Source organism: Phyllobates terribilis, unplaced genomic scaffold, assembly GCF_046119375.1.
Source record: "Phyllobates terribilis strain yellow unplaced genomic scaffold, ASM4611937v1 Scaffold_5__5_contigs__length_657084704, whole genome shotgun sequence".
NCBI lineage: Eukaryota > Metazoa > Chordata > Amphibia > Anura > Dendrobatidae > Phyllobates > Phyllobates terribilis.
The window spans coordinates 232,263,441-232,289,900 of record NW_027362765.1 but is presented as its reverse complement, the minus strand read 5'-3'; the positions used below and the strand labels follow the sequence as shown (position 1 = coordinate 232,289,900).

Below are 26,460 nucleotides of genomic sequence, written 5' to 3'. Positions count from 1 at the left end.
TACCCATATAGCTTAACAGCATGCACCTTATGTACACTATCTGCAGCACACACAAATTCTCACCATTAGCTCTATTACGTGCACATACACTCATTCTACACACATCTTTGCTACACACACACAGTTCTGATACACACACGCAGTTCTGATACACACACGCAGTTCTGATACACCCATTCAGATAAGCTACATTAGCACACAGACAGCCCAGCTACATTAGCACACAGACAGCCCAGCTACATTAGCACACAGACAGCCCAGCTACATTAGCACACAGACAGCCCAGCTACATTAGCACACAGACAGCCCAGCTACATTAGCACACAGACAGCCCTGCTACATTAGCACACAGACAGCCCTGCTACATTAGCACACAGACAGCCCTGCTACATTAGCACACAGACAGCCCTGCTACATTAGCACACAGACAGCTCTGCTACAGTCCTGCTCATCATTATTGGCACCCATGAAGTTTAAGAACATAATGTAGAATATCTCCTGAAAAAAATGAATCAAGTGAAACTTTTTTTTTTTGTATAGCGCACTCGTGGTAAATACAAAAGAGCAAATGATAAACAATAATTTAAAGCCAAAAACAATGGGAGGGAAAATAAAAAAAACCTAAAGCTTGTTGTGACCCTGGTATTGACACCCTTTACATTAATTTAGAATGGAAAGACATTTTGACTCGCCTGCGCTAAATCTCTAAAGATATTCTCCTGTGATTGTCGGTACCCATGTGACATGAATTAGCCAATAAATGATAACTGTTTTAAAAACCCATATGGTAGGACCTGGTCCTTTGTTACAATGGTGAAGACAAAGGAGCTGTCTGAGGACATCAGAACTGCTAATATTAGCAAATACAAGACTTCCAAAGGGTATAAGGCCATCTCCAAAGACCTTGGTATCCCAGTTTCAACAGTGTTCAATGTTATTAACAAGTTTGCCAAGTTTAAAACCGTCAAGAATCTCCCTGGACGTGGGGGAAAGATGAAAATTGACAAGAGATGTCTTTGAAGGTTGGTGCGAATGGTGGAAAAAACACTAGGTTAAGCATCCAAAGACCTGAAGGCCAGCCTGGAATAGTCTGGGGTCATGGCTTCAAAAAGTACCATATACCGCACACTAACCAAGCAGAGTTTTATGGGCAAAGGCCAAGGAAGAAACCATTCCTGAAGAAAAGACATAAAAAGAAACGACTGATCTTTGCCAAAGAGTACCTTGACAAACTACAATCCTTCTGGGAAAATGTCCTGTGGACAGGTGAAACAAAAATAGAGCTTTTTGGCAATGCAATGCAACAGTTTGTGTACAGATGGCACAATGAAGCTTATAAGGAAAAGAACACCTTACCAACAGTTAAGCATGGTGGAGGATCCATAAAGACATGGGGTTGCTTTGCTGCGTCTGGTACTGAAGGCCTTGACCGTATCACAGGAATCATGAAATCAGAGAATTATCAAGGGATTTTAGAGCGAAATTTCCTACCCAGTGTAAGAAAACTTGGTTTGAGTTGAAGATCATGGGTCCTCCAGCAAGACAATGATCCAAAGCACACATCCAAAAGTATGCAGGAATGGTTGAAAAAGAAAAAATGGCCAGCAATAAGTCCTGACATCAGTCCCATTTAAAATCTTTGTCGTGAGCTGAAATCTGCCATTGGGAAAAAGAACCCTGCAAACATTCAAGACCTTGAACAAACTGCAAAGGAAGAGTGGGAGAAAATTCCAGCTGAGAAGAAGAAGAAGCTTTTAGATGGCTACAATAAACGTTTGGAGGCTGTCAGCACTGCCAAAGGGTGTGCAACCTAGTATTAATTAGGGGTGCCTTTATTACTGCACATGCTGTTTATTCAGTTTTTCTTTGAAATTGCAACATGGATGTTGTATTATTTTGGATCACTAATTAAAAAATCCTGAGGATATAACTTTGGTACATTTCCATTTTTATTTCTGAAGATATTGTACAGTCTATGAAAAAATGAAGGGGTGCCAATAATGGTGAGCAGCACTGTACATTAGCACACACACGGCTTTGCTACATTAGCATACAAACATAGCACGGCTACATAATCAAACACACAGCTCTGCTGCTGTATACACTACCACATTTTGAATTTTCTTCCAGCCATTTTTATCAAGATTTTTTTCTTGCTAAAAAGTGCATCTTATAGTCCAAAAAATATGATATATATATATATATATATATATATATATATATATATATATATATATATATATATACATATACATATACATTTTGTTTTACAACTTCTCTGGTGACTTTTCTCTTTTTGCAGTGCGGTAAAGCCTTTAAAAAGCGGTATACATTTAAGAATCATCTTCTGACTCACCTGCACTGCGTGGAAGAAAACAGGTAATTATGTGACTGTGACATCTCCACAAGTGATTTATTTAAATGATTTCATGCTTTTTTTAATATAGTTATTTCTAGCTGGATAGATATCTGTGCATCCATCTTTATTCTATGGTAGTACCCCAGTACTCATACACGATATGCAGTCTATTCTGTTGCTGTAATACCACCTTTATTATCGCAGCTACACACAAAAGGCTCGCTTTGTGGTTTTCTGAATGTGCCGTACAGCAGACAGCGGAGCATAAACAACAGCTGGAGATACCGGATGTTTAAGCACACTTGGTATTATGAGCAGCTTAATATATCCACACCACCTCATATTCAGTGCAAATCCTAAATCTTACAATTACACATTAGTTCTAAAAATAACAATGTTGAATAGAAGGTTTGATGCTTTCTCTTCAACACTTACAGTTGCTTTTGCTTACCAAGAAGTTAGAAAAATGTGGATTGTGATTGTGCAAAAATATCTTAAAAAAGCAGTTTCCCTGGAAATCACTGGTCTGTTGGATCTTTAATGGTTGCATGACCCCTATCCACCTTAGGGTGAAGGCTTGAACGTATACATATCTAAAATGTATGGCAAGCTTAAAGGGGCATTCTGGCAGGAGGAAGCTACTACCTATCCAGAGTATACGTGATAACTTCTAGAAAGGTTGGGGGTTCAACTGCTGAGACTCCCACATTCGCCATAATGCTGGCCTCCGTTATCACCTATGCTATGGGTAGGAGATGACTTCTACTAGAATTTTCCTTTAATGGGGTCGTCCATTGATAAGGGACATCCCCTTGTTAATGGGCTCAGGGAAGTGCCGCCTAGGTATGGTGATTTCATTGAAATAATTCGCCATGTGCCTTCTCTGAGTCAGTATTTTGTCAGAATAAATCGGATTTAACACCACACCCCAGTGCAGTCTTGTCTTACCATTGGTGGAAGTGGGCAGGAAAAAGCGGAGAGTCTGCATGAGGAACGAGGGGAACAGGAGTACCTAGCTGCTGCACCTATCCAGGAGGCACTTTGCTGGTACTTTGCATCCTAGAACTAAGTTGGGGATATGACCAGAAATAAGGTATGTGTGGACTGTGAAGGTCACATCGGCACTGTCTCCTAGAACACTCAGATAACCCCCTAACAGCCGGAGCACAACTTCCCTTGGCTGCTTTAAATACAGTGAGAGTTCAGGGATGTCAGCTCAGGCAAATATGAGATCAAATATGTACCCCGTCCATTCATAGGGATTGTTCACATGTATAGGATTTGTTGTAGAAAATTTCCACAGCAAATCCAAAGAAAGTCCAAGGGAGGTCTGCACTAAGTCATACATAGTTTTTTTTTTGTGGGGGGTGTACTTCCCTGTAGAAACAAGCAACCAAAGTAAATAAAAGTTATCCTCACCTGGCGCTTCTGTGGCAATTACATTTTTTAAGGTTAGCAAAAAAAGAAGAAAATCAAGAATAAAATCAAAAGTCACTGTCTACAATTTAAAAAGAAAAATTAAGATTTAATTTTTTTGGTAAAATCGCCCAGCCCTGCTCCTAGACCGGTGATGCTCCTCTATACTCAGTACTGCGTCCTTGACTGGTTTTGTGGCATCAACATTCAGCAAGTGCTGCATCTTCCACATTTCGTCTGAACTGAATCAGCGTCTGCTGGTTGGCTGCAGTGCTCATCTGATGCCAGATGGTGCTACCAGAGGAGCAGCAGCGGTCTAGGGTGTGAGTTAAAGGGTTTTAAAGTTCATTTTAAAGTTAATTTTAATCAATACATATTGGAATAATAATTTCCACAATTGGATGTGTTTAAATAAAATGTCCCTGTGCTGAGATAATCTTATAAATGTGCCCCTGCTGTGTACTGTGTAATGGCCGTGTCTGACTGCAGGAACATGGTCTGATCATACCACATCTCCTGGGCAGGGGAGGAAGCAAAATTGATTCTTTTTGTGAAGTAAATCATTTCCCTGCTTGTTTTTTTAAAAAATATTTTAACTCAAAGAAAGAATTACCGTATTTTTCTGATTATAAAATCCCCATTTTCCTCCCAAATTTTTTGGGGAAAAGTTTGTGTGTCTTATAATCCTAAGGTACCTTACCGGGGGGAGGGGTGAGGGTTGGCGGTGGTGGATCGGGGTCACAGGGGGGCAGGCTCGCTGCTCCAGGTGGCCGGCGGCACAAGTGGGTAATGCTGTGGGCCCCAGGCTGGGAGGAAGCAGTGTCCATCTCCCGAGATCTGAATCTGCGTATGCGCTGTATTCGGCGACCATTTTCGCGAAACCCACCGCAGGGAAATCAATGGTAAGGAGACTCCGCTCAGCACCGACATCTTAGGCCAGCCCAGAGCCACTCCTGTCGCCGAGGGCCTCCTGAAGCAGCGGCCCTGCCTTCTGTGACCCCGCTCCACCACCGCCAATGACCACCAGTACCATAAAATGGGAATATAAGATGCACCACCATTTTATTTCAAAAATTTTTTTTCCCTATTTTCCTTCACAAAATTTGTGGTGCGTCTTATAGTCCACAAAATATGATATTTGAGATCCTGTGCTGTCTGTATAATCTCTTTTGCTTCGTCCCCTGCCCAGGAGCTGTGATATCTGCAAACCATGCACGGTCAGACACAGCCATTACACAGTACACAGCAGGGGAACATTTATAAGATTATCTCAGCACAGGAACATTTGTTTAAACAAATGAACTTTGTTCGTGGGAAAACGACACATAAATGGCATTTAGCTTAACAGGGAGTAGCCTAAATACTATGTATTCTTTGGTTACAACACTTTTTGCACCCTGAAGTATGCTGACACTAAATGGGGTGGCATATTCAGGTAGTCTCTTTTAAGGGTCACAACTGGTAGAGTAAAGAACAGTTCTCCTTTTCTTCATCATGACTGCACCATCTAGATTTGTTAGATGGTTATGACTTGGATGCTAACATCGCTCAGAGCTGGAAGTCATTCTTCCCCCATTCCCCGAGACTCTCTGCTCCTCCTGTAAGAAGCATAGCCTCGCCTGGTATAACCTTGACACCGGATCTGAATGATTACACCAACACTTCTAGATAAATGAATGTCAAGGATGAAGTAACATCGAGCAAAGCCTGCTTTATATAAAGAACTGTCATGGCAACCGAGGTTATTTCCAGGTTCATCTTCATGTTGGGCTTGAATGACCGCCATCCTGAGTACAAGCACAGTGTAAGTGAGGAATATTTCAAAATATTTTAGAAGCAAGATAATAGAAAAGGAGGAAAAATATAACAATGGATTTTTTTCTATTTTTTTTTAATGAAAATAATATATATGATTTTTCATTTTGCTGTTATGACTAAAAGGATTTTATGTAATGTGACCAGTTAATTTTGGGCAATGAAGCCCAATGTTTTTTTTTTTTACCAAAATTCTTACTTAAATAAAATCAATGAAGTGTGTGCTGAAGAAAGTGCCACAGTTGGCATGTACTGTACGATATAGTTGGAATCACTAAGAGATGTGTTTTTGTGCTTTTTTGTATCATCAAAGTAATTTTATACTGATTATATATGGTATTCTAGCATGGCTGGACGAAGCAAGGTCATCTAAAAAAATCTGGAATTCGAGTTTTGCTCCCTGCGCCTAATGTATTCGATGCCTGGAATATGTGGGGCTTGATAATGTTGCTGGTCTCTGCGTGTGTTCCTTGTCTCTGTGTTTGTTCCTTTTGGTTCGGCAGCAAAGACTGATCCTGAAAGCTACATATAGTGGTCTGACTAATTGTATGTTATTTTATGTCTGGAGAGGGCACATAGGTTGAGTGTGGGCAATGACCCTGCTGTGGTCGATAGGCAAAGGTGGAGTAACAGGATCTATTATCAGGACAATAGTGGCCACTTTTTGTTGATTATTATATATATATTTTCTTTTATTTATTTATTTTTTAAATCCACCATATGGTTCCAGATATATAGGCCCTTTTATTTAGTATGCATTTTTATGGTCTTTACCAAGGGGGCTTTGCTCATAAGGTAATAATGCAGAGCAATCTAAAGACACGCCCTCAGAAAATATTGTGAGCCACGCCCACTTGGTTAATATAATCAAAAATCGGCACTAAATAAAAAGGCTCTTATCTCTGGAACTGTATCCAAATATCGGATTTAATTAAAAAAAACTGAATACTCAAGGAAGCAGTGGAAATAAAATAAGAGCACAAAATGGTCACTTTAGATCTGGTAACAGGGGCTCTTTAACTGTGGATGTGATGAATCATGCCACACAGTATGTTGCTGGCTTTTTATTCTTTTTATTCTTCAAGCGGACTCCTAGATCTTGGTAACATTGGTCCTTATTTGTAGTCATAAATTGTCGCACAAAAACTGGACACTTTTCATATAGTCGTTTTATTCATAATGAAAAAATCAACTAATACAGCCAACACCATTTTAATCATACAAAACACAAGATAAAAACATAAAAAGCAAATACCCTGCAGTAAATAAATAAACCGCAATAGTGCATGAAAATAAGATAAGGTGCTTGGTTAATATAATTTTGAAAAAAAAAAAAAAAGCGATCCCACCACGTCAAGGTGACCCTATTTGGACCGGTCCTAACCTCTAATATTAAAACTTCACCATTTGCCAAGTGATGTACATGTGGATAAGGGCTGAGAAGGACTGAAATCCGGCTAATAGACACTACTTGGCTGGCAGCCATGGGGAACCACATGAATGTAATGTCCAGCTCAAGGAAAAAGCAGGCCACACCTTTATCTGCACTGATTGCAAAAAATCTGAAACAAAAAGACCTAGAGAGATGAACCGAAATACAATCATGTTGCATTAAATTTGTAAGTTTGAATGACATTTACAGGAGATCTCAATCCATAACTTCTCGACCGCTTTCAGTACTTCAGTGTTTTGGATGGATTTTTCCCTGACCTTAATGTTGGGAACTTCCAGCAAAAGCTCACAAGGTTAACATAACTTGCACTACCCAGCCTATAATGTAAGTTTTTGCAGCTTTTTATTTTTTCTCTAAGAAGCTTTTGCATAACTTCATAGTATGCCTTGAATCACCAAAGCTTCCTTATATCATTATGTTTTTGTCTTCTTCGCGTCAAGTCCTCCTTTAGTATTTTCTCTTCTTTGGTCCAGGACCTCACACTTCCAGTTTGTCCTCAGTCAGTAGTGGACACCCCTATAAAAGTTTGACTTTCTCAGTTGTCCAATGTATTGAATAGCCTTCATTTAATAAAACCACAATAGGTTGATCTGTTCCTTGAAAATATGTTTTTTTACCCAAAATTAGACTTTTGATATGCTCATACACTAAAGACTTTGCAAGTCAAGTGAAAAGCAATTCCATTGCTTTATTGAACAGAATGATAGGTTGTAGCCTTGCTAACTCAATTCCAAAGGTTTTTGCAAAAACCAGTTAACATCGAAAAGCTATGGACACCTTTTTCCATTTGCTTAAATGAAATGCAAAATTAGACAACTCTAAATAATCTTCATTAACATTCTATTCTAATGCTAAATAGCGAGTTTGTGCAACTCCTTCACATAGCTGGCTTCTCTGCTGCTGATGATATGGATAGGACAGCATACTTTACTACGGCTGTATCCACAGGTTTTAGAATAAGGGACAATTGATTTGTCCACCCTTTTCCAAGAAAATGGGACCAGCAGTAATATTCCACCTCCTTCTTACCTACACATAAACCTGCGATCATAAATGGATGGTGTCAGGAGATTTAGCTGTTGTCCGAACAATCCTATGCTGACTTTGATTTCAAGTGTACCTCCAAATGAATTGAGAAACAATATGGCACAGAGTCTGGTCATTTCTCGAAATAACTTGTATAGCAGATTCTGCCACTATGTAGCAACCCGAACCGTAAGAAGTCCTGCGTACTAGGAGAAACACTATCTTTATCTGTCTTCCAAACTTTCCTATGCAGCAATATAGAATGTACATTGTTGGCTTCTTTACCAAATAGACTCGGGCACGTTGTTTCCATGCTGATATTAACAGATGGCATGCGTATAAATACGATGATTATGCACATTTTTGCTTAAAATCCATTTTCTTTGTGATTGGAGGTACATTTTAAAGAGGTGCTGTCACCAGGTCAAAAGTGGCCAATTTTGCATTTATTTTATTTCTGCTGCTTCTCTGTGGTTTATTCTTTTTTTTGTTTGTTTTTTTTTGTGATTTTTTTTTTATCCACCATATGGTTCCAGAGATATGGGTCTTTTTATTTGGTGCTAATTTTTATGGTGTTTAGTAAGAGGGCATGTCTCTGGAAGCATTTTAAGGCTATGTGCCCACGTTGCATAAATGAAGCAGAAAATTTCTGCTTCATTTCTGCAAGTCCTCTCCCGGAAAAACGCATGCGGAATTCCGCACGCGTTTATCGCGCATTTTTCACGCGTTTATCACGCGTTTTCCACATGCGGAATTGCCTTGCGTTTTTTATGCATTGGACAAAGGCAATTCTGCTTGCGGAAACGCAAAATTAATTGACATGCTGCGGATTTTTGAACGCAGCATAAACACTGCGGAAAAATCCGCAGCATGTGCATAGAACATGCGGAATCCCCTTGGGGACCATGGGGTGCGGGTTACCAAGCGTTTTACAAGCGTTTCCGCTGCGGAAATTCCGCATCAAAAACGCTACGTGGGCACACAGCCTAAGGCTGCTCTGCATCATTATCCTCAGTTCACGCCCCCTTACTAAAGACCATAAAAATGAGCCGCTGACGTCAAACCTGACCTAACACAAGCGCATGTCCTCAGCCTTCTATCACCAAGTACCGTTGATATTCAGCGTGGGTCATGCATATGCACTTGCTGTCAGCATGTGTGCTGTGATGAGTAGGTACACGTCGGCACAGTCTCGTGCGCAAGCGACGGCAACGATTATGGATAGGTGAGCTACATCTAATGTATCAGTGATGATATAATGACGCAAAATCATCCTTCTACGCATGCGCTGGTGATGACTTTTGATTGGCGACTGTCGGCCATTTTCCCGGCACTTTTCAACATACTGCGCAGCCACCGGTAATGAAGAAATTGTTGCCCATCCTGGAGAGTTAGCATGCTGCCCTGACATATCCCTAAAAACGCTTTATTATTAATTGAGAAGTATTTTACTGGGTTTCCTTACTCCCACTACCTCTCTACTAGTCATCAACCAATGAGAACCTATTTATAGGCATCCATATTATGGACAGACACACAGACATCCATGTGTCACCACTCTGATAAGCTTTATATGATGAAAAACCCTCTATACACCTCCTGATGATCCAGCATTACAATGGGAAATTGTGTTGAGGTTGCGGTGAACTGGTAGCTATGTGTTTTTTTTCATATTATATTATTGTCCTTTATCTATGATTGTAGAGAGCTTGGTAGAAATGTGGGTTCCTTGTTATCTATGATTTCCCTTACTCTTCCTACCTATCCTGGATAATATACCTTATTGCACTCGGTTAGATCATTTTCACAAGCGCTATAGCACTTTGTCTACAGTCGCTATATATTAACAAGGCACCTATAGTGTTTTACCTGTGTTATCTTTGGCATGATCAGTTGGTTCTATGGATATTTTTTCTGTCTCCCCTATGTAAGAGAGTAATTATTGGTTATATGGATATTGTTTCTGTTCCCCCTACGTTAGAGATTATTGTAAGGGGTTGGCATTTACATACAGGGCTTCCTAGGTCAAGACGGCATTGAGTGGGGGCGCCATTTCTACGTGCCTTCATAGCGTGCCATCCTCCGTGGCCAGGTGGAGGTCATTTATAGGGCATTTTGTTGAAGGAGAGTTTTCGTCCTTCCCTTTAGCCCTTCTACCTTTTGGCTCTATATAGAGTATTGCATACCGACTGTGACCCCTAGGACCAAATACCATTGTACCATTGTTTGTTTTGGGAATCAAAATCATTAAAGATTATTTTTATTTGGGGTTTTTTGTTTATGTTAGACACCATAAAAATGAACCTTAAATAAAAAGGCCCATATATCTGGAACTGTATGGTGATTTTTTTAATGGATTGCTCAAGAGCAATGAGAATAAAATAAGGGCAAAAACTGTCCACTTTTGACCTAGGAATAGATCCTCTAAGAGTCTCCGTCCTTTAAATTTGTATTTCATAAATCAATAGTGGACATGAACATAAGAGGCTTGGTAGTATATCTTCTTAGTGAAATATGCTTCTTTCTCCACCAGGAGATTATTCAATCTCAAAAGTCTCAATTCACAGGTAAACTCTGTCTTTAGTGAATCCAGATTTTCCCATTTATGAGAGATGGTGACATTTGGTGAACTTGCAGCAGAATGTCTATGCCAGCCTGTAGTTCCCTTCCCTCTCCATAGAATTTTAAAAGCAGCCCCTACCATCTCAGAGAGAGAGCCTTTCCAGCTCCAAAGTTCGGGTTCAGGTTCAAGTTTGGGTACAGTTCTGGTAGCAGGCCGGACTTTACTACTAAGTTCGGTTGGGTACCAGAACCCGAACGTCCACGGCTCTGCTCATCCCTACCGCAAATGTGATCCCAGCCTTAAAAAAAACCTCTATCACTGCTGTCAATAGGTTTTTGTTAGCCCATATGAGAGTAGCATAATGTAGCGGCAAAGACCTTAATTCCAGCCATTTGTCACTTACTGGGCTTCTTTCATACTGTCATTTTGATAAAATCACTGTTTTATTCGTCCAGATCTACCAGTTTTCTGAATGCTGAGCTCTGTATAACCCCGCCCACACCACTGACTGGCAGCTTTCCATGTACACTGTGCATAGGCAGAAAGCTGCCAGTCTTGTGTGGGCGGGGTTATACAGAGCTCGCAAATATGGAGGACTACATGGCAGGTTATAATCTGCTCCTGGTAAAATAGAGATTTTATCAAAACTGCAGCAAGCAGCCAAATAAGCTTCACATCGCTGGAATCAGGGTCTGTCTATACATTATGCTGCTGTCAGATTAAGTAGCAAAAGCTTGACCCTTTAACTCCCTTTAACTGTGAAATGGATTTTTTTCCTAGTGCCTATATTTTTGTTCCCTGCTTTCTTGGTCCTAAGTTAATATATACTATGTGCTTCGTGTATATCTTTCTATTCATGGTTTGCTTGTGTCTGAAAGAAATTGAGGCTTATATATAAGACAATGTACTGGCTGCGGCGTGTTGTATCCCACAGCCACCACTCATCATTTAGCTTATATTGCTACGCGCACCCTAAATGGATGAAAGCTAATTAAAGCTTGATTGCTCTTTCTTCGTTAATAGCCCTCTATATTCCATGTTACTCATGTTATTTGCTCTAGCATTGCACATGCTGCTACCTTATGTAGACTATTAACACTTAATATACCGTCATTAATAACGACTTGATTTTGGGACTCTCGTTTTACCTGTTGTTTGGTTTGATTTTTACCTCCCACCTATTACTCTGATTAGTCTGCACCCCCATACTGGTTTCTCATTTTTCCCCGTCAGACCTGTTTTTCTATTCAGTAATGTGCGTCATCTGATTTCTCCTTATACACTTGTAATGTGTTTTGCCCCGCCATTGGAAGCCTCATTATTATTTGATGTTATGCTATTTTTACTTTGGCGCAGGCTTTACCGCGAGGTCACTTTTATCGATTGTGTGTTTTGTTGTAGCCTTTTTAGTGTGATTTTTGAGATGTGGCCGTTTCTTCCACTGGATCATTAACTACTTGATAATTAAATGGATCAGCCTTTAAATATTTCTCTATATTAAATGCATTGATTACCTGTCTCCAGGCTGTACAGTTATCCGATTCATTAGAGTCATCCTTATGTTCACATGACCTTGGATTCAGTTATTCTTAATATATATTGACCACATTTCAATGCCTGTTTATGTATTCATTTTCTTGGGTGTTAATGGTGGATGGTATCGATCTTTATGTTGGTTTTGCTGTCCATGTCAGATCATTTTTGCAATTTTGATTTTCTGCTGATTATTAATTTATTATAAGGGAATGTATCATAAGATAATGGCCTATTACTTAAAGGAATTGCTCGGGACTTTTACATTGATGGCCTATCCCTAGGATAGGTCATCAGTATCTGACTGGTGCGGTGCTATGCTTGGCACCCTCAACAAACAGCTGAACCCAGAGCCGGCGGAACAGCTCAGTTGTGAAACTGCACAGCTTCAGCTGTATGCTGGCCGTGGCTGGGTACTGCACATCCACCTTCTATTGATTCGAATGGGTGTGGAGGTGCAGTACTTGGCCGTAGCAGGTGATGGAGCTGTGCTATGAAGCTTTACAACCAGGGCTGTGGAGTCTGAGTCGGTGTCCATTTCGGTGGAATCGGAGTCTATATAAAATGGACCAACTTGTAAAATATATAATAAATTGGGTACAGTAGTACAATGCAGGATGTGCTGTAAATTGTTGCATAAGAATTTGGGAAAGTTATGAAATGTCCTATAAATGTCTGTTCTATTCCTGATCGAAGGATCTCGGCTTTTAGTGGAGATGAATCTGTGCTGCACTTTATGTACACGCTCAGTAGTGAGGCAGTGAGATGAATCTGTGCTGCACTTTATGTACACGCTCAGTAGTGAGGCAGTGAGATGAATCTGTGCTGCACTTTATGTACACGCTCAGTAGTGAGGCAGTGAGATGAATCTGTGCTGCACTTTATGTACACGCTCAGTAGTGAGGCAGTGAGATGAATCTGTGTTGCACTTTATGTACACGCTCAGTAGTGAGGCAGTGAGATGAATCTGTGCTGCACTTTATGTACATGCTCAGTAGTGAGGCAGTGAGATGAATCTGTGCTGCACTTTATGTACACGCTCAGTAGTGAGGCAGTGAGATGAATCTGTGCTGCACTTTATGTACACGCTCAGTAGTGAGGCAGCACTGTGGAGTCGGGAGTCGGAAGTCAGGGAAATTGAAGAGTCGGAGGTTTGGCTTACCGACTCCACAGCCCTGTTTACAACTTAGCACTTCTATCCGGCATTTGCGGGTGTGATATTGATGACCTATTATAAGGATAGGGCATCAATGTAAAAGTCCCAGACAACCTCTTTAAAACAGATCTTTGGGTTCAATTTATTGTTGGAAATGTTTATTATTTGTTGTTATGGTATTTTTTTTACTTTTGGTGCTGGCAAGATTTTTTTTTCATATCACAATCTGTATTAAAAAAATATAAAAATCTTGCAGGTTTTACATCGGTCTTTGTGGCTAGTTTAGACTCCTACTTCCTGTTCATCACAGAAGACTTTTCAGAAGTCTCGTTATCATCACAGGCAGGATGACCTTTGTCAGAGATAGTCTTTTGCTGCTAATGTACACGTTGATTGTATCAGGAAGCTTCTGTTTAGAATAGGTCAGTGTAAAAATTGCAGGATCCTCAAATCAACAGGGCAGATGTCCAACTTCTGTATAAAAATAAAGTGAATAGAAAAATATATTTTTCTAAGATGTCCAAAAATTGTAATATATGCTGGATAGAAAGCAAACAACCTCTATCTCTTAAGATTGGTTTATAATAGTGGTTTAGTAATTTATTATACTCAAAAAGAAAGGATTGACAGAAGCAGATAACAATTCATCAATGCTAGATCACTTTGTGCTTATCCAATTTGAGTTTCGCTCTATGTCTTCTTCCGTGGCATGATCACAGGCCTCATATTACAGTTGTAATCAAAATTATTCAACTCCAATGTACATTTTGCTAATAAACTTACTTTGCAAACCATTATTTGCAATAAAGCAATCATACAAAAACAGTTTAAATAGCTCAACACAACCAATATAACAAGTGGTTTCTCCAAATTCATAACAAAATGTGACTTTTAATGACAACTGCATCCTCAAAATGATTTAACCCAATGGATAGGAACTCTCATGAGTGCACAAATCTACCTTAAATATACCCAATGCAAATAATCTCTAGGGCTTCATTTGTTTCATCAGGTGTTCTTGATATAAAACACATCAATTACCTGGACTAGCTAAGGTTTTGTTGACTGTGACATTTGATTGTATGCTAGAAATATAAAAATGGAAATAAGTCACAAGTGTGGTCCAAAGAGTTAAGAGAAGAAAACATTGCCTGGCTTGCACAAGAGAGAGAGATAATATTAGATAAGCAAAGGGATTGAATGTTTCTAGAGATACAATAGGAAGAACACTGGATACACTACTTGGACATGGAAGAAAGAGGAAGCTATATTGTCAGCAAGCACTGAGATTTCAGTTTGCACGGTAAGACTGTGTGCCCACTGTGCGTTTAAAAAACGCTTGGTAGAAGGTCTGCCATGTTCCCCAATGATAATCCGCATGTGCTGTGCATATGCTGCAGAAATTTCCGCTGCGGATTATCAGTGCGGAAAAATCCGCAGCGCTACCAATTATTTTGCGGAAGCACTGCATTTTCGCCGCTATTGACTTGCATTGGACCGCATGTAATCCGCATCACTGGATCTGTACATGCGGATACCATGTGTTTCAATGTGCGGATGGTACCCAGGTTTGGAGAAGAGGAGACTCTCCTCCGGACCCGGGTACCGTAGTACCTGTAAAAAAAAGAATCAAATAAAAAATAAATATTATATTTACCTTCTGATGGCCCCCGGTGTCCTTGTCTCGGCTTGCCGGCAGCTCGCGGTAGACTAAAAGGACCTGCGGTGACTTAATTTAGTCATGTGATGGGTCACGCGACCGCTGACGTTGGCAGGTCCTTTAATCTATCGTGAGCTGCCGGCAAGCCAAGACAAGGACACCGGGGGCCATCAGAAGGTAAGTATAATATTTATTTTTTATTTTTTTCCATTCTTTCGGTCACACTATATAAATCCATGCCGTTTGCATGGATTTATATAGTGTGACCAAGTTGTCAAGCACTTTCCAAGTTATGCTAAAATCGTTTGGAAAGCGCTTGTCAACCCGCATGCGGAAATGCATGTGAAGAACGCTTCACTTCCGCTTGTCCCTGGCAGGAAACATGCATGTAAAATCCGCATGCGTTTTTTCTGCCAGGGAGATGCAGAAACGGTCAGGAAAAATACGGAGCATTTCTGCATCGTGGGCACATACTAAGCGCTGAAGGTCTCCAAGCACGAACCTTATGGCACAAACTCTACTGATCTAAAAGCACAAGAAACACATGCTCCAACATACTCAAAACCATATAAATAAACCACAGAAGTTTGGGGATTCTGTTCTGTGGAGAGAAGAAACTAAACTGGAACTTTCCAGACCTATGGATCAGTAGTATGTCTGGAGGAGGAAGAATGCACTATATGCTGAAAAGAACACCCTGCCTGCAAAGAATCATGGTGGTGGCTTGGTGATGCTTTGGGGCTGCTTTTTTCCCCCTGGCATTGGAAAAGTGACGCTTGTAAATGCAAGATGTATTCAATCAAAATATCAAGAGTCTTAGCAAGAATATGTCATGCCTTCTGTGAAGAAGCTAAAGCTTGGCCATTATTTAACCTTGATCCAAGTATACCTCAAAGTCTGCTAAGGCTTGGTTTCAGAATGAGTCCAAGAAGATTCTGAAGTGGCTGCCACAGGCCTCTAACTTAAACCCCATTAAAAAAATTTGAAGAAGGCGGTTGCAGCACGCAAACCCAAGAATATTGATGAACTGGTGGCCATTGATCATGAGAAAGAGGCTAAGATTCCTTCGGAACTTTGCTAGAAGCTGGTGTCTGTGACGCGCCCCCTGGGCCATGTTTGGGGAATACCCAGAGCCGGATCTGTTGGGGGTGGTAGTCCTCGTGGCGGTGACCCGGTCCGTGCCCAGGGTGTCAAACTAAGTGGCGATGTTTTTAGTGGCAGATGTGATATTGTTCGACTACGCCACCCGTTGAATGCGGTTACGAAACCGCCGCTGCAGGGCAGACCGCTGAGGCCGGTGGTACAGTTGTGCAGCGTGGGTAGTATAACCCCCAACGGGAGGGGTATGGCCTCAGGGCAGCGGACGTGGATGATGGGGATGGTAGAATTGCTCGCAGGCACCAGGAACCACTCAGAGACGGTGCGGTGTAGTTCAGGGTCTTTACTGGTGGCAAAGGTAGACTCTCCCGGGAGTACTGGCTAGCGATCGGGGCCTGGTCAGTCCGTGAGCAGATAGGATCTCCCCTGGCCAGGCGGAGTTGTAGGCCTCCCCACTAATTGTACTCTTCCTGGCTACCTTGCTAGAAGCGGGTAAAAGTAGCCCACGTCCCTGAGTGTACCGTGTGGTGCTCACCCGTATGGCCGGTGACTCGGGGCCTTCTGGTAGCCTCCGCTCCACGACAGCGGTGCTGGTCCCTTGCGTGTGACCGTGCCTTCGGGTTTCTTGGCCAGAGGACCTGAAATCCCCTGCCAGCCGGTTTCTGCTGCTGGGTATGGAACAGTCCCCACAGCCTCGGACTCCGTGTCCGGTGAGATCTCTTCAGTCAGGACGAGCTCTACAGCTTCCAGTCTCTGACCCCTTTTATCACTGCCCCCACAGAGCTCCTGATCTTGCTCTCCCTGTATCAGCTCCACTCCAGACCAGACTGTGTCTCTGTCTGGGACTCCTCTTCTTTATCTACCTAACCCCACCTCAGCCCCAGTTTATATAGGGGAAGTTCTTCCCCTCCCAGGACTGGGCAGGAGGTGTGGCATGCTTAGGATTCCTGACCAGGAGACCTCCCACCTGCTCACAGACGTAATATTGCTATTACTGTGGTAACCAGAACCCTGGGGTGCCACATTCCCCCCTAGTAAAATTTAGTACTCCCGGACTAAACATTTTTTTTTTTTTGAAAACATAACAGGGTATAAACAGGAACAATACAATAAGGAAAAACATGTTAAAGTGGTCACGGCGTGTCCGCAACCGGGTGCAGTTTTTGAAACAAAAAGGGTGTCCATTTCACCAAAGAACAGGGAGCCGTAACCAGGTAGGGGTCTGTTCTGCCCCGAGTCTTTAACAGTCTTTAGTCCGTTCCTGGGTTACGCTCCAAACATATATACAACAGAGTTCCGGTTAATCCACAAAAGACACCTATAAAATAACTAGAAAAAACATAATTATTTACAAGCAACAGTAAACAGGTAAATACCAATTAAACAGTCTGAACACTTTAGATCCTCCAACGTACGGGCAACTGGCCTCTAGTGGCTCTAGTGGACCTACGGAGCTCACTAACTGGTCCTGCACTACAGGGTGTAGGAGCTGTTAAAGGTAAGCTGGGCAGCTGTCTACGGACTCTTTGGCTCACTAGGGGCACGGCAGGCTCACTATAAGCAGAGGGTCGATTCTCCTGGTCTGCTTGTGTGGGGTCTTCTGCCTCCTGGACCGGCTGCTCTTCCAGCTCTACCTGTTTTTCCGTAGGCACTTGGGATGCTGGCTGGAGGAAGGTGAGGACGGGTACCACAACAGCGCCATTTACCTGTGTCCAAGATCGAGGGAAGTCTCCGAGTACAGTACTGACCATCTCTTCCCTTTCCTCTGCGGGTCGAGGGTTTTCTTGATCTTCTTCAGGGTTTCGCAGCTGCTCGGGACACTTCTTCAGGTGATCTCGGGAGACAGTGGCTGTGGTTTCTCCTCCATCCTTACTGATTGTGCAGACTTTCGGGTTTTCATGGCTTGATGGCAGTACGGTGTACGGGTCCTTTTCCCACTGGTCGTCCAACTTGTGGAGCCGTCTTTTCCTCTTCAAGACCTGCTCTCCAGGTACCAGGGGAACAGCGGGAGCATACTGGTTGTAAGTCTTCTCCTGTCTTTCTCTTGCTTGACGGAGACTTCGCTCAACGCTCTCCTGTACTTTCCGGTACTGCCGCTGCCTCTCTGTGTCCCAGTCTGCTTCTGGTGAAGTGTCCTCGGGTGTCAGGACTCCCATATCCAGATCAACAGGCAGCTTACCAGGTCTTGCTCTCATTAGGTAAGCCGGGGTACAGTTGGTAGAACCTACAGGGATGTGGTTGTATAGGTCCACCAGATCAGGCAGTTTCTCAGGCCACAGACTGCGTTCTTCCAGGGGCAATGTTTTCAGAAGGTCTATCACCACCTGGTTCATCTTCTCGCAGAGTCCATTGGTTTGCGGATGATAGGGTGTTGTTCTTATCTTCCGGCAGCCATACAGAGTGCAGAACTCCTGGAAGACTTCCGCTTCAAAGGCAGGTCCTTGGTCCGTCAGCACCTGCTCTGGGTATCCGTGTGGACGGCAGAAGTGCTGCTGGAAGGCTCTAGCTGCTGTTTGAGCCGTTAAGTCCTTGACGGGGACTACAACCAAGAACCGGGAGTAGTGATCCACGATGGTTAACGCATAGACGTAGCCACTTCTGCTGGGGGTCAGTTTTACATGGTCCAAGGCTACCAGTTCCAACGGCTGCCTGGTGACGATGGACTGCAGGGGAGTGTTCTGGCTGGCACGGTCCTTCCTTCTTAGGTTGCATGGGCCACAGTCTCTGCACCACCTCTCGATGGTTCCTCTCATGCCTGCGCAGCAGGAACTCCAGCTTCTTCCATCCGAAGTGCCCAGCTCCGTCGTGGTATGCCTCCAGTACCATTGCCGCGTCTCTTCTTGGCACCACTACTTGCCAGACCAGTTCATGCGTCCGGGAGTTAACCATTCTGCGGCACAACTTCCCCTTGTAAAGTAACAGTCGACTCTTCTCAGCCCACAGTTGCTTGGTCTCCTCCGGAGCGTCTGGGTCAAGGCGGGCATCTGGCTGAGTCAGCATCTCCTTCACCAGTCGGATGGCGGGGTCACTGTCTTGCGTTTCTGCCCAGTTGTAATGAGGTAAGGGGTTGAACGTAGCGGATTGCTTACCCCTTACACGGTGGGAATACTGGGTAGTCCCATGACGGTGAAACGCGGGGAGTTCAACTTCTTCCAGTTCCCCTGGATCTTCCCCTACGTCCGGTAGGTTTGGCATTCTGGACAAGGCATCCGCGTTGGTATTGGAGCGTCCTGCCCGGTATTTAATCGTGAACTCATAGTTGGACAGGCGGGCCATCCATCTCTGCTCCAGGGCACCGAGTCTTGCAGTGTCCAGGTGTGTCAACGGGTTGTTATCCGTGTACACGGTGAACCGGGAAGAGGCGAGGTAGTGCTTAAAGCGTTCTGTGACTGCCCACACCACTGCCAGGAACTCTAGCTTGAATGAGCTGTAATTCTCAGGGTTTCTTTCGGTGGGTCGCAGTTTTCGGCTGGCGTAAGCAATTACCCGTTCTCTCCCCTGCTGGATCTGGGACAGTACTGCTCCTAGCCCGATGTTACTTGCGTCGGTGTAGAGGATAAAGGGCTGGCTGTAATCAGGGTACGCCAGGATTTCATCCCCCGTGAGGGCCATCTTCAGCTGGCGGAAGGACTCTTCTTCCAGCTTCTCCCATCTGAAGGGCGGCTTCTGGTTCTTGGCCTTCCTGGACTGGCCTATCAGGAGGTCCTGCATAGGAGCTGCCTTTTTGGTGAAACCGGGAATGAATCTTCGGTAGTAGCCTACCAACCCGAGGAACTGCCGCACTTCCTTTACGCTGGAGGGTCTTGGCCATTCCTTAATCGCGGTGATCTTATCAGGGTCGGGAGCCACTCCGTCAGCACTCACCACGTGTCCCAGGTACTGCATTTTTGGTTTTAGCAGGTGACACTTCGACGGTTTCACCTTCAGACCGTAGTTTGCCAGGGCTTCGAACACTTCCGCCAGGTGTTTCAGGTGGTCCTCGTAGGTTTTGGAATAAACTGTAACATCGTCCAGGTACAGCAGGACCGTCTCAAAGTTCCGGTGTCCCAGACAGCATTCCATCAATCGTTGGAAGGTTCCTGGTGCGTTGCAGAGTCCGAACGGCATGCAGGTAAACTCGCTAAGTCCCATCGGGGTGGTGAATGCGGTCTTCTCCCGGTCCGCCTCTGCTACAGGAACCTGCCAGTACCCGCTAATGAGATCCAAAGTGGAGAAGAAGTTAGCAGATTTTAAAGCAGCCAAAGACTCCTCTATCCTTGGTAAGGGGTACGCATCTTTGTGTGTGATACGGTTGATTTTCCGGTAATCTACACACATTCTCATAGTGTTGTCTTTCTTTTTAACCAAGACTAGTGGAGCTGCCCAGGGGCTACAGCTATCCCTGATTACCCCAGCCTCCTTCATGTCTCTAAGCATCCCCTTGGCGTGTTGGTAGTGTGCAGGGGGTACGGGTCGGTATCTCTCCTTTATGGGAGGATGGTCTCCCGTGGGGATGTGGTGTTCTACCCCCTTTACTCGCCCGAAGTCTAGCGGGTGTTTACTAAACACTCTCTCGTACTCTCGAACCACCCGATAGACTCCCTGTTTTTGGTGAGCGGGTGTGGAGTCAGTACCCAAATGCAGTTGCTGACACCAGTCCTCCATTTGTTGTTTAGAGCCGTTACCTTCCTCTGGATGAGATGGAGGCAAGGGTTCCACGGACTGTACAGAATTTTGGTTGATGGTATACAATTTGGTTAGCGTAGCATACCGGGGCAGGTACACTTCCCTCTTCCCGATATTTATTATGCGAACGGGCACCCTCCCATGGCGTACATCAACCACCCCCCGTGCCGTCAAAATGGTGGGCCTACTATCTGAGTAGACTGGTTCTACCATTGCCTTGTAATCTCTACCTCTCAGACCAATAGCTGCCCGGCACCAAATCATCATCTCACTTTTTGGGGGCATGGCAATAGGGAACGGGTCACACATTCTCACGCTACCTATCTCACCACCGGAGAGTTCCACTTGTTGCCGTCGCATCAGTGCCCGGATCTCTTTTTGGAGCACTCGCTGTTGACCGGAGCTGGCGTTCTTGGCAACCTGCTGTAAAATGAGAATCACCTCTGCAAGACAATTTTCAATCACATTAGTTCCTAGAGTTATCTTTGGGTGACTCTCGCGCTTGTCAATGTCCACAATGATCAGTCCCTGTGCTGCCAGTTCGACTTTACCAATTTTAATGGTCATCTCTTTAAATCCGATCTGTGGCACGGGCTGACCATTGCTGGCGATGATACTCAAGTCGTCGTCTGGGTAGCGGGTTATATCCGAGTCATTCCAGTACTGCTTGAAGAGCACGTACGGGATGGTGGTGACCTGTGACCCGGTGTCAAGTAGGGCACTCATAGGAATGCCATCCAGTACTACAGGCAAGACTGGACGTCCTCCCACGTATTTGTCACGCCAGTTCGATGGGCCTGGTGATCTTATTCCTAGGGGTTGGCCCTCTACCCCAGGTTGTGCCGGTTTTAAAGGACAGTACCTTGCCATATGTCCGGGTTGATTGCAGCGGCGGCAGATGGGTTGTCCGTCCTCGTTGTATCGGTCGCTGGGTCTTCCTCTGGCCGGTGGGGTCCTCCTTGGTCGGCGCCACGGGATATCCTCCGGTCCGGATGCCAGCTGGATCTTCCCTGGAGTAGAAACCTGTAAAGACTGCACAGTTCGGGTTAGCGCGGCAACGCTTTTAGTTAGCTCTTGGACCTGATGGTGCAGGTCTGTAGCCGGGTCATTGTTTAAAGCCTGCGCATCAGCTCCCACAGGCCCTGCCGACAAGGGCGCCGCCTCCTGGTGGTAAGTGGTAGCAGGGCGTTTGTGGGTCACAGCGCCACCTGGTGCCGGTTCTCGGAGCACCCGGATGGCTCTGTCTTTGAACTGTGCAAAGTCCAGATGAGGGTCCTGTAAGGCCATGGCCCGCAACTGGGTTCGGTGGGCATTGCAATGTAGACCCTCTATAAATTGTTCAGTCAACAACTTGTCTTCGTTTCCCACGCCGTCAGGGTCGGCCTGCTTAATGGCTCTCAGGGCCTCTTGTAGGTTTAGTGCATAGTCCCTTATATTCTCATGTGCTCGCTGCTTGCACCCGTAGAATCTAAGCTTGATCTCGGCTGAGGTACGGGTATCAAAGGTGTCCTTCAGCCGGGCTAGTATCTCTGCGACAGTCCTCCTCCTCCCAAGTGGCCAGGACTTTACCTCCCTTTGGGCTGCCCCTGTTAATTGAGCCACCAGGATGCTCACTTTTTGCTCTTCTGTGAGGGGGTACACCTGGAAGAGGCTATCCAGTCTTTCTCTGAAGTCATTTAGGGTATGTGACTCCCCTGAGTACTGGGGTAGCCAGGCTGCCCCCAGGATATAGGGCATGGTGAAAGGCATGACCGCCGCAGCGGTGGTGCTGGCGGTGGCTGTGGCAGTGAAGCTCTCCTCCGTATCCGACATCCTCCTCCCCCCTAGTGGACCGTGGCCTACCTTGCGATGATCCTCTTCCGTAGGCCGCGGCTCCGCAGTGCATCGTCAGGGTTGAGGACCTTCCGTCGCGCTCCTGTGACGTCGGCGTCTGCTGGGCTCCTTCCAGGACCTTACGCAACGTCCGGACGTGAGGCGGGGCTTCAGTTCTCTCGCGCTTTCGGAGTCCACGCCCCTCTTCTTCTCGCGCGGCGTCCTCGAGATGGCGTCCAACGGCGGGAAAACTCCACGGATGGCGGGAAGAAGGCAAAAGATGGCGTCGGATGGTGGGAAAACTCCACGGATGGCGGGAAGAAGGCAAAAGATGGCGTCGGATGGCGGGAATCTTCACCACAGGTAAGTTTAACAGTCTTTTTCAGGCACACAGTACCCGGTGGTTGCGGGCACGAGATCCTGCCGACTACGCCAAAGGTTGACGCGCCCCCTGGGCCATGTTTGGGGAATACCCGGAGCCGGATCCGTTGGGGGTGGTAGTCCTCGTGGCGGTGACCCGGTCCGTGCCCAGGGTGTCAAACTAAGTGGCGATGTTTTTAGTGGCAGATGTGATATTGTTCGACTACGCCACCCGTTGAATGCGGTTACGAAACCGGCGCTGCAGGGCAGACCGCTGAGGCCGGTGGTACAGTTGTGCAGCGTGGGTAGTATAACCCCCAACGGGAGGGGTATGGCCTCAGGGCAGCGGACGTGGATGATGGGGATGGTAGAATTGCTCGCAGGCACCAGGAACCACTCAGAGACGGTGCGGTGTAGTTCAGGGTCTTTACTGGTGGCAAAGGTAGACTCTCCCGGGAGTACTGGCTAGCGATCGGGGCCTGGTCAGTCCGTGAGCAGATAGGATCTCCCCTGACCAGGCGGAGTTGTAGGCCTCCCCACTAATTGTACTCTTCCTGGCTACCTTGCTAGAAGCGGGTAAAAGTAGCCCACGTCCCTGAGTGTACCGTGTTGTGCTCACCCGTATGGCCGGTGACTCGGGGCCTTCTGGTAGCCTCCGCTCCACGACAGCGGTGCTGGTCCCTTGCGTGTGACCGTGCCTTCGGGTTTCTTGGCCAGAGGACCTGAAATCCCCTGCCGGTCGGTTTCTGCTGCTGGGTATGGAACAGTCCCCACAGCCTCGGACTCCGTGTCCGGTGAGATCTCTTCAGTCAGGACGAGCTCTACAGCTTCCAGTCTCTGACCCCTTTTATCACTGCTCCCACAGAGCTCCTGATCTTGCTCTCCCTGTATCAGCTCCACTCCAGACCAGACTGTGTCTCTGTCTGGAACTCCTCTTCTTTTTCTACCTAACCCCACCTCAGCCCCAGTTTATATAGGGGAAGTTCTTCCCCTCCCAGGACTGGGCAGGAGGTGTGGCATGCTTAGGATTCCTGACCAGGAGACCTCCCACCTGCTCACAGACGTAATATTGCTATTACTGTGGTAACCAGAACCCTGGGGTGCCACATCTGATCATGCATCTTGTTTGTAGCAGGTCATGACAGCCAAAAGCGCTCTACTACGGACTAAAGACATTTGTCATGAAGAGGTTGAAAAATTCTGAGATTGCAGTAGTAAAAGTACCACTTCAGGCTGAATCTGGAGAAGAATTTTACTATACTAGTTGTGTTGAGCTTTTTGATTGTTCTCATTTGATTGCTTTACTGCACACAGCAGAAACTTTGCAAATGTTGCTTATAATACCTAGAGGAATAGTTTAAGTTTAGAGTTTTTCTTCTTAAATACAACATTACTCAGCATTTCCGAAATCTATTGTTCTTTAATCTCAGGTATAAATGTGAGTTTTGTGAGTACATGTGTGAAGACCGAAAGCAGTTGTTGAATCACCAGCTCACTCACATGAATGACAAGCCCTTTAAATGCAGCCAGTGCAAATATCATACTTTCCGACAGGACTTCCTGCTCACTCACCAGGCAACCAAACATGCAGGTAAGTTTTGTATTACAGTGGTCCGTGTTAGACCATTTCTTAGGCTTTTGGATATATCAGGGAAATTGATGGTCTTCATTCATGTTATCAGCTGGGAAGCCTTTTGCTTGTGAGTATTGCCACTTCACCACCAAGCACAAGAAAAACCTACGTCTCCATGTTAAGTGTCGACATGCGCAACTGTACCAGGAGTGGGTGCAGCGGCACCCAGAGGAAGCACCATGCCGACGGCGGCCCTTCTTCTCTCCTCAACAGATTGAACAGCTCAAACAGCAGCATGAACAACCAGTGGTCCAGACTCCAACTACACAAGAAGCAGAGGTCAGTAAAGCGCAGGTCGTTATTTCATTTGTATATATATAATCTGATGAGTGGGTAAAGGAGTTCCTGAAATGTTTAGTCTCAGTTTCAGATGAAACAGTTAAAGAATCTACATTTACGTGGTCTCTTTTAATTATATTGAGTGCCTGGAGCGGTGTGTGATTGAATGGTAAATGCATTTCCTATTCTATATGTAGTACTTGGCGTCACTGCAGTTCCTTCCTGCACAAACCAATATCATCAGGTTTGAGCAAAGTGATGTGAATGCTCCATTGGATCAATTTTTATCAGTGTAAATTGGTATATTTTGCTCAGTTGCTCGGTCCACAGAACCAAACTTTACACATAAAATTGACTCTTAGGGGCCACTTTAAAGAGAAAATTGGATGTTAATTGGCAGTTATTGACCTGCTGGAAATGTAATAAAACCATGGGAGGACACCAGAAAATCTGGTATTCTTATTTGGCATTTTCATATTTTCATACAGAATCCACCCAGTGAGCTTACCTATCACATGCTTCACCATCCCACCCAGGATGGAGGGCAAGCGCAGAATACACTAGAAGCTGCTACTATAATTTATGAACAAGGTGAGATGATATCGTTTCCTTTGTTACTGCAATATCCATTTAGAATTGTATTTGTGCCAAAGGAAGAAGGCAGAAATCCGATTACTTATGGTTAGTGGGCACATTTTTATTTTAGGTGGAGAAGGTGATGAACTTGCCACTCAAGCAGCTCTCGATCTTCTTTTGAACATGAGCGCCCAAAGAGATGGTCCTGGAGGAGCATTACAAGTAAGTGACCATTAATATCCAGTACAGATACAAAGAAGGTGCTGCCGTGTTGGGTGTAGTCTATATGTATAAGCAAGGTGAAGCAAACATTTTCTCTGGTCCATTACAGGTGGCTGTAGTAAAATCGGCAGCTTGTATTGAAGGTCGAGAGCCAGAAGCTTCATCTCAGGAACCACAAATGGCTCAGGTTCTGACCTTGCATATGGATGAGAGGCAAGTAACAGAAGTGCAGGAGGCTGGTTATGGAGAGACTGGCATGGCAGAAGCAGGCTACGAGGGAACCGTACAGCAGATCACAATCAATACGGCTTTCACCACTGCAGAATACAGCCTTATAAATGGAGACAACATGCAGACCCCATTGTGCAGGTATACATGGGCTTTACTATTTGTTCATTGGGAAGTCTCATGGCACCATTGTGAATGGAGTTAACGGTAACACTTTCTTTTTGTGGCTCCAGTGAGAATGATGAACCCCCTAAATCTCCTCATATGCTGTTGGCAGAAAATGGGAAAGACAAAAATGCTATACAGCTTCTGAACAAGCCACTGCAATTTCAAGTAAGACCCCCATACTAAGTTACTTAAGTATATAATCTTTCCAGCAGTATCTGTTAATGACATATTTTTTTGCAGAATTCCTCCGATCAACCAACCCCTACAACGAAAAAGTTTTCCTGTAAAATTTGTAATTCCTCCTTCTGGGGACGGGCAGAAATGGAGAGCCACAAAAGAGCCCATATAGAAGGAGGCAGTGGATTTAAATGTCCAGACTGTGGGAGTTTCTTTGCTGAAACATGGGCTGACGTGAGGGTAAGATTTTAGGACTGAAGT

At 44.7% G+C, this 26,460-nt stretch overlaps 1 protein-coding gene across 2 annotated transcripts in view; it reads left to right on the top strand.

Moving 5' to 3' along the window:
- Positions 1–26,460, top strand: part of ZNF335 (zinc finger protein 335) — a 108,061-nt gene that overhangs the window by 73,040 nt on the left and 8,561 nt on the right. For both annotated transcript variants that reach the window (XM_073683907.1, XM_073683906.1), the window contains exons 13-20: positions 2,303–2,379; positions 24,347–24,507; positions 24,599–24,828; positions 25,317–25,419; positions 25,535–25,626; positions 25,736–25,995; positions 26,088–26,187; positions 26,263–26,439. In XM_073683907.1, the coding sequence (XP_073540008.1) occupies positions 2,303–2,379; positions 24,347–24,507; positions 24,599–24,828; positions 25,317–25,419; positions 25,535–25,626; positions 25,736–25,995; positions 26,088–26,187; positions 26,263–26,439 (1,200 nt within the window). The remainder of the gene's footprint in view (positions 1–2,302; positions 2,380–24,346; positions 24,508–24,598; positions 24,829–25,316; positions 25,420–25,534; positions 25,627–25,735; positions 25,996–26,087; positions 26,188–26,262; positions 26,440–26,460) is intronic.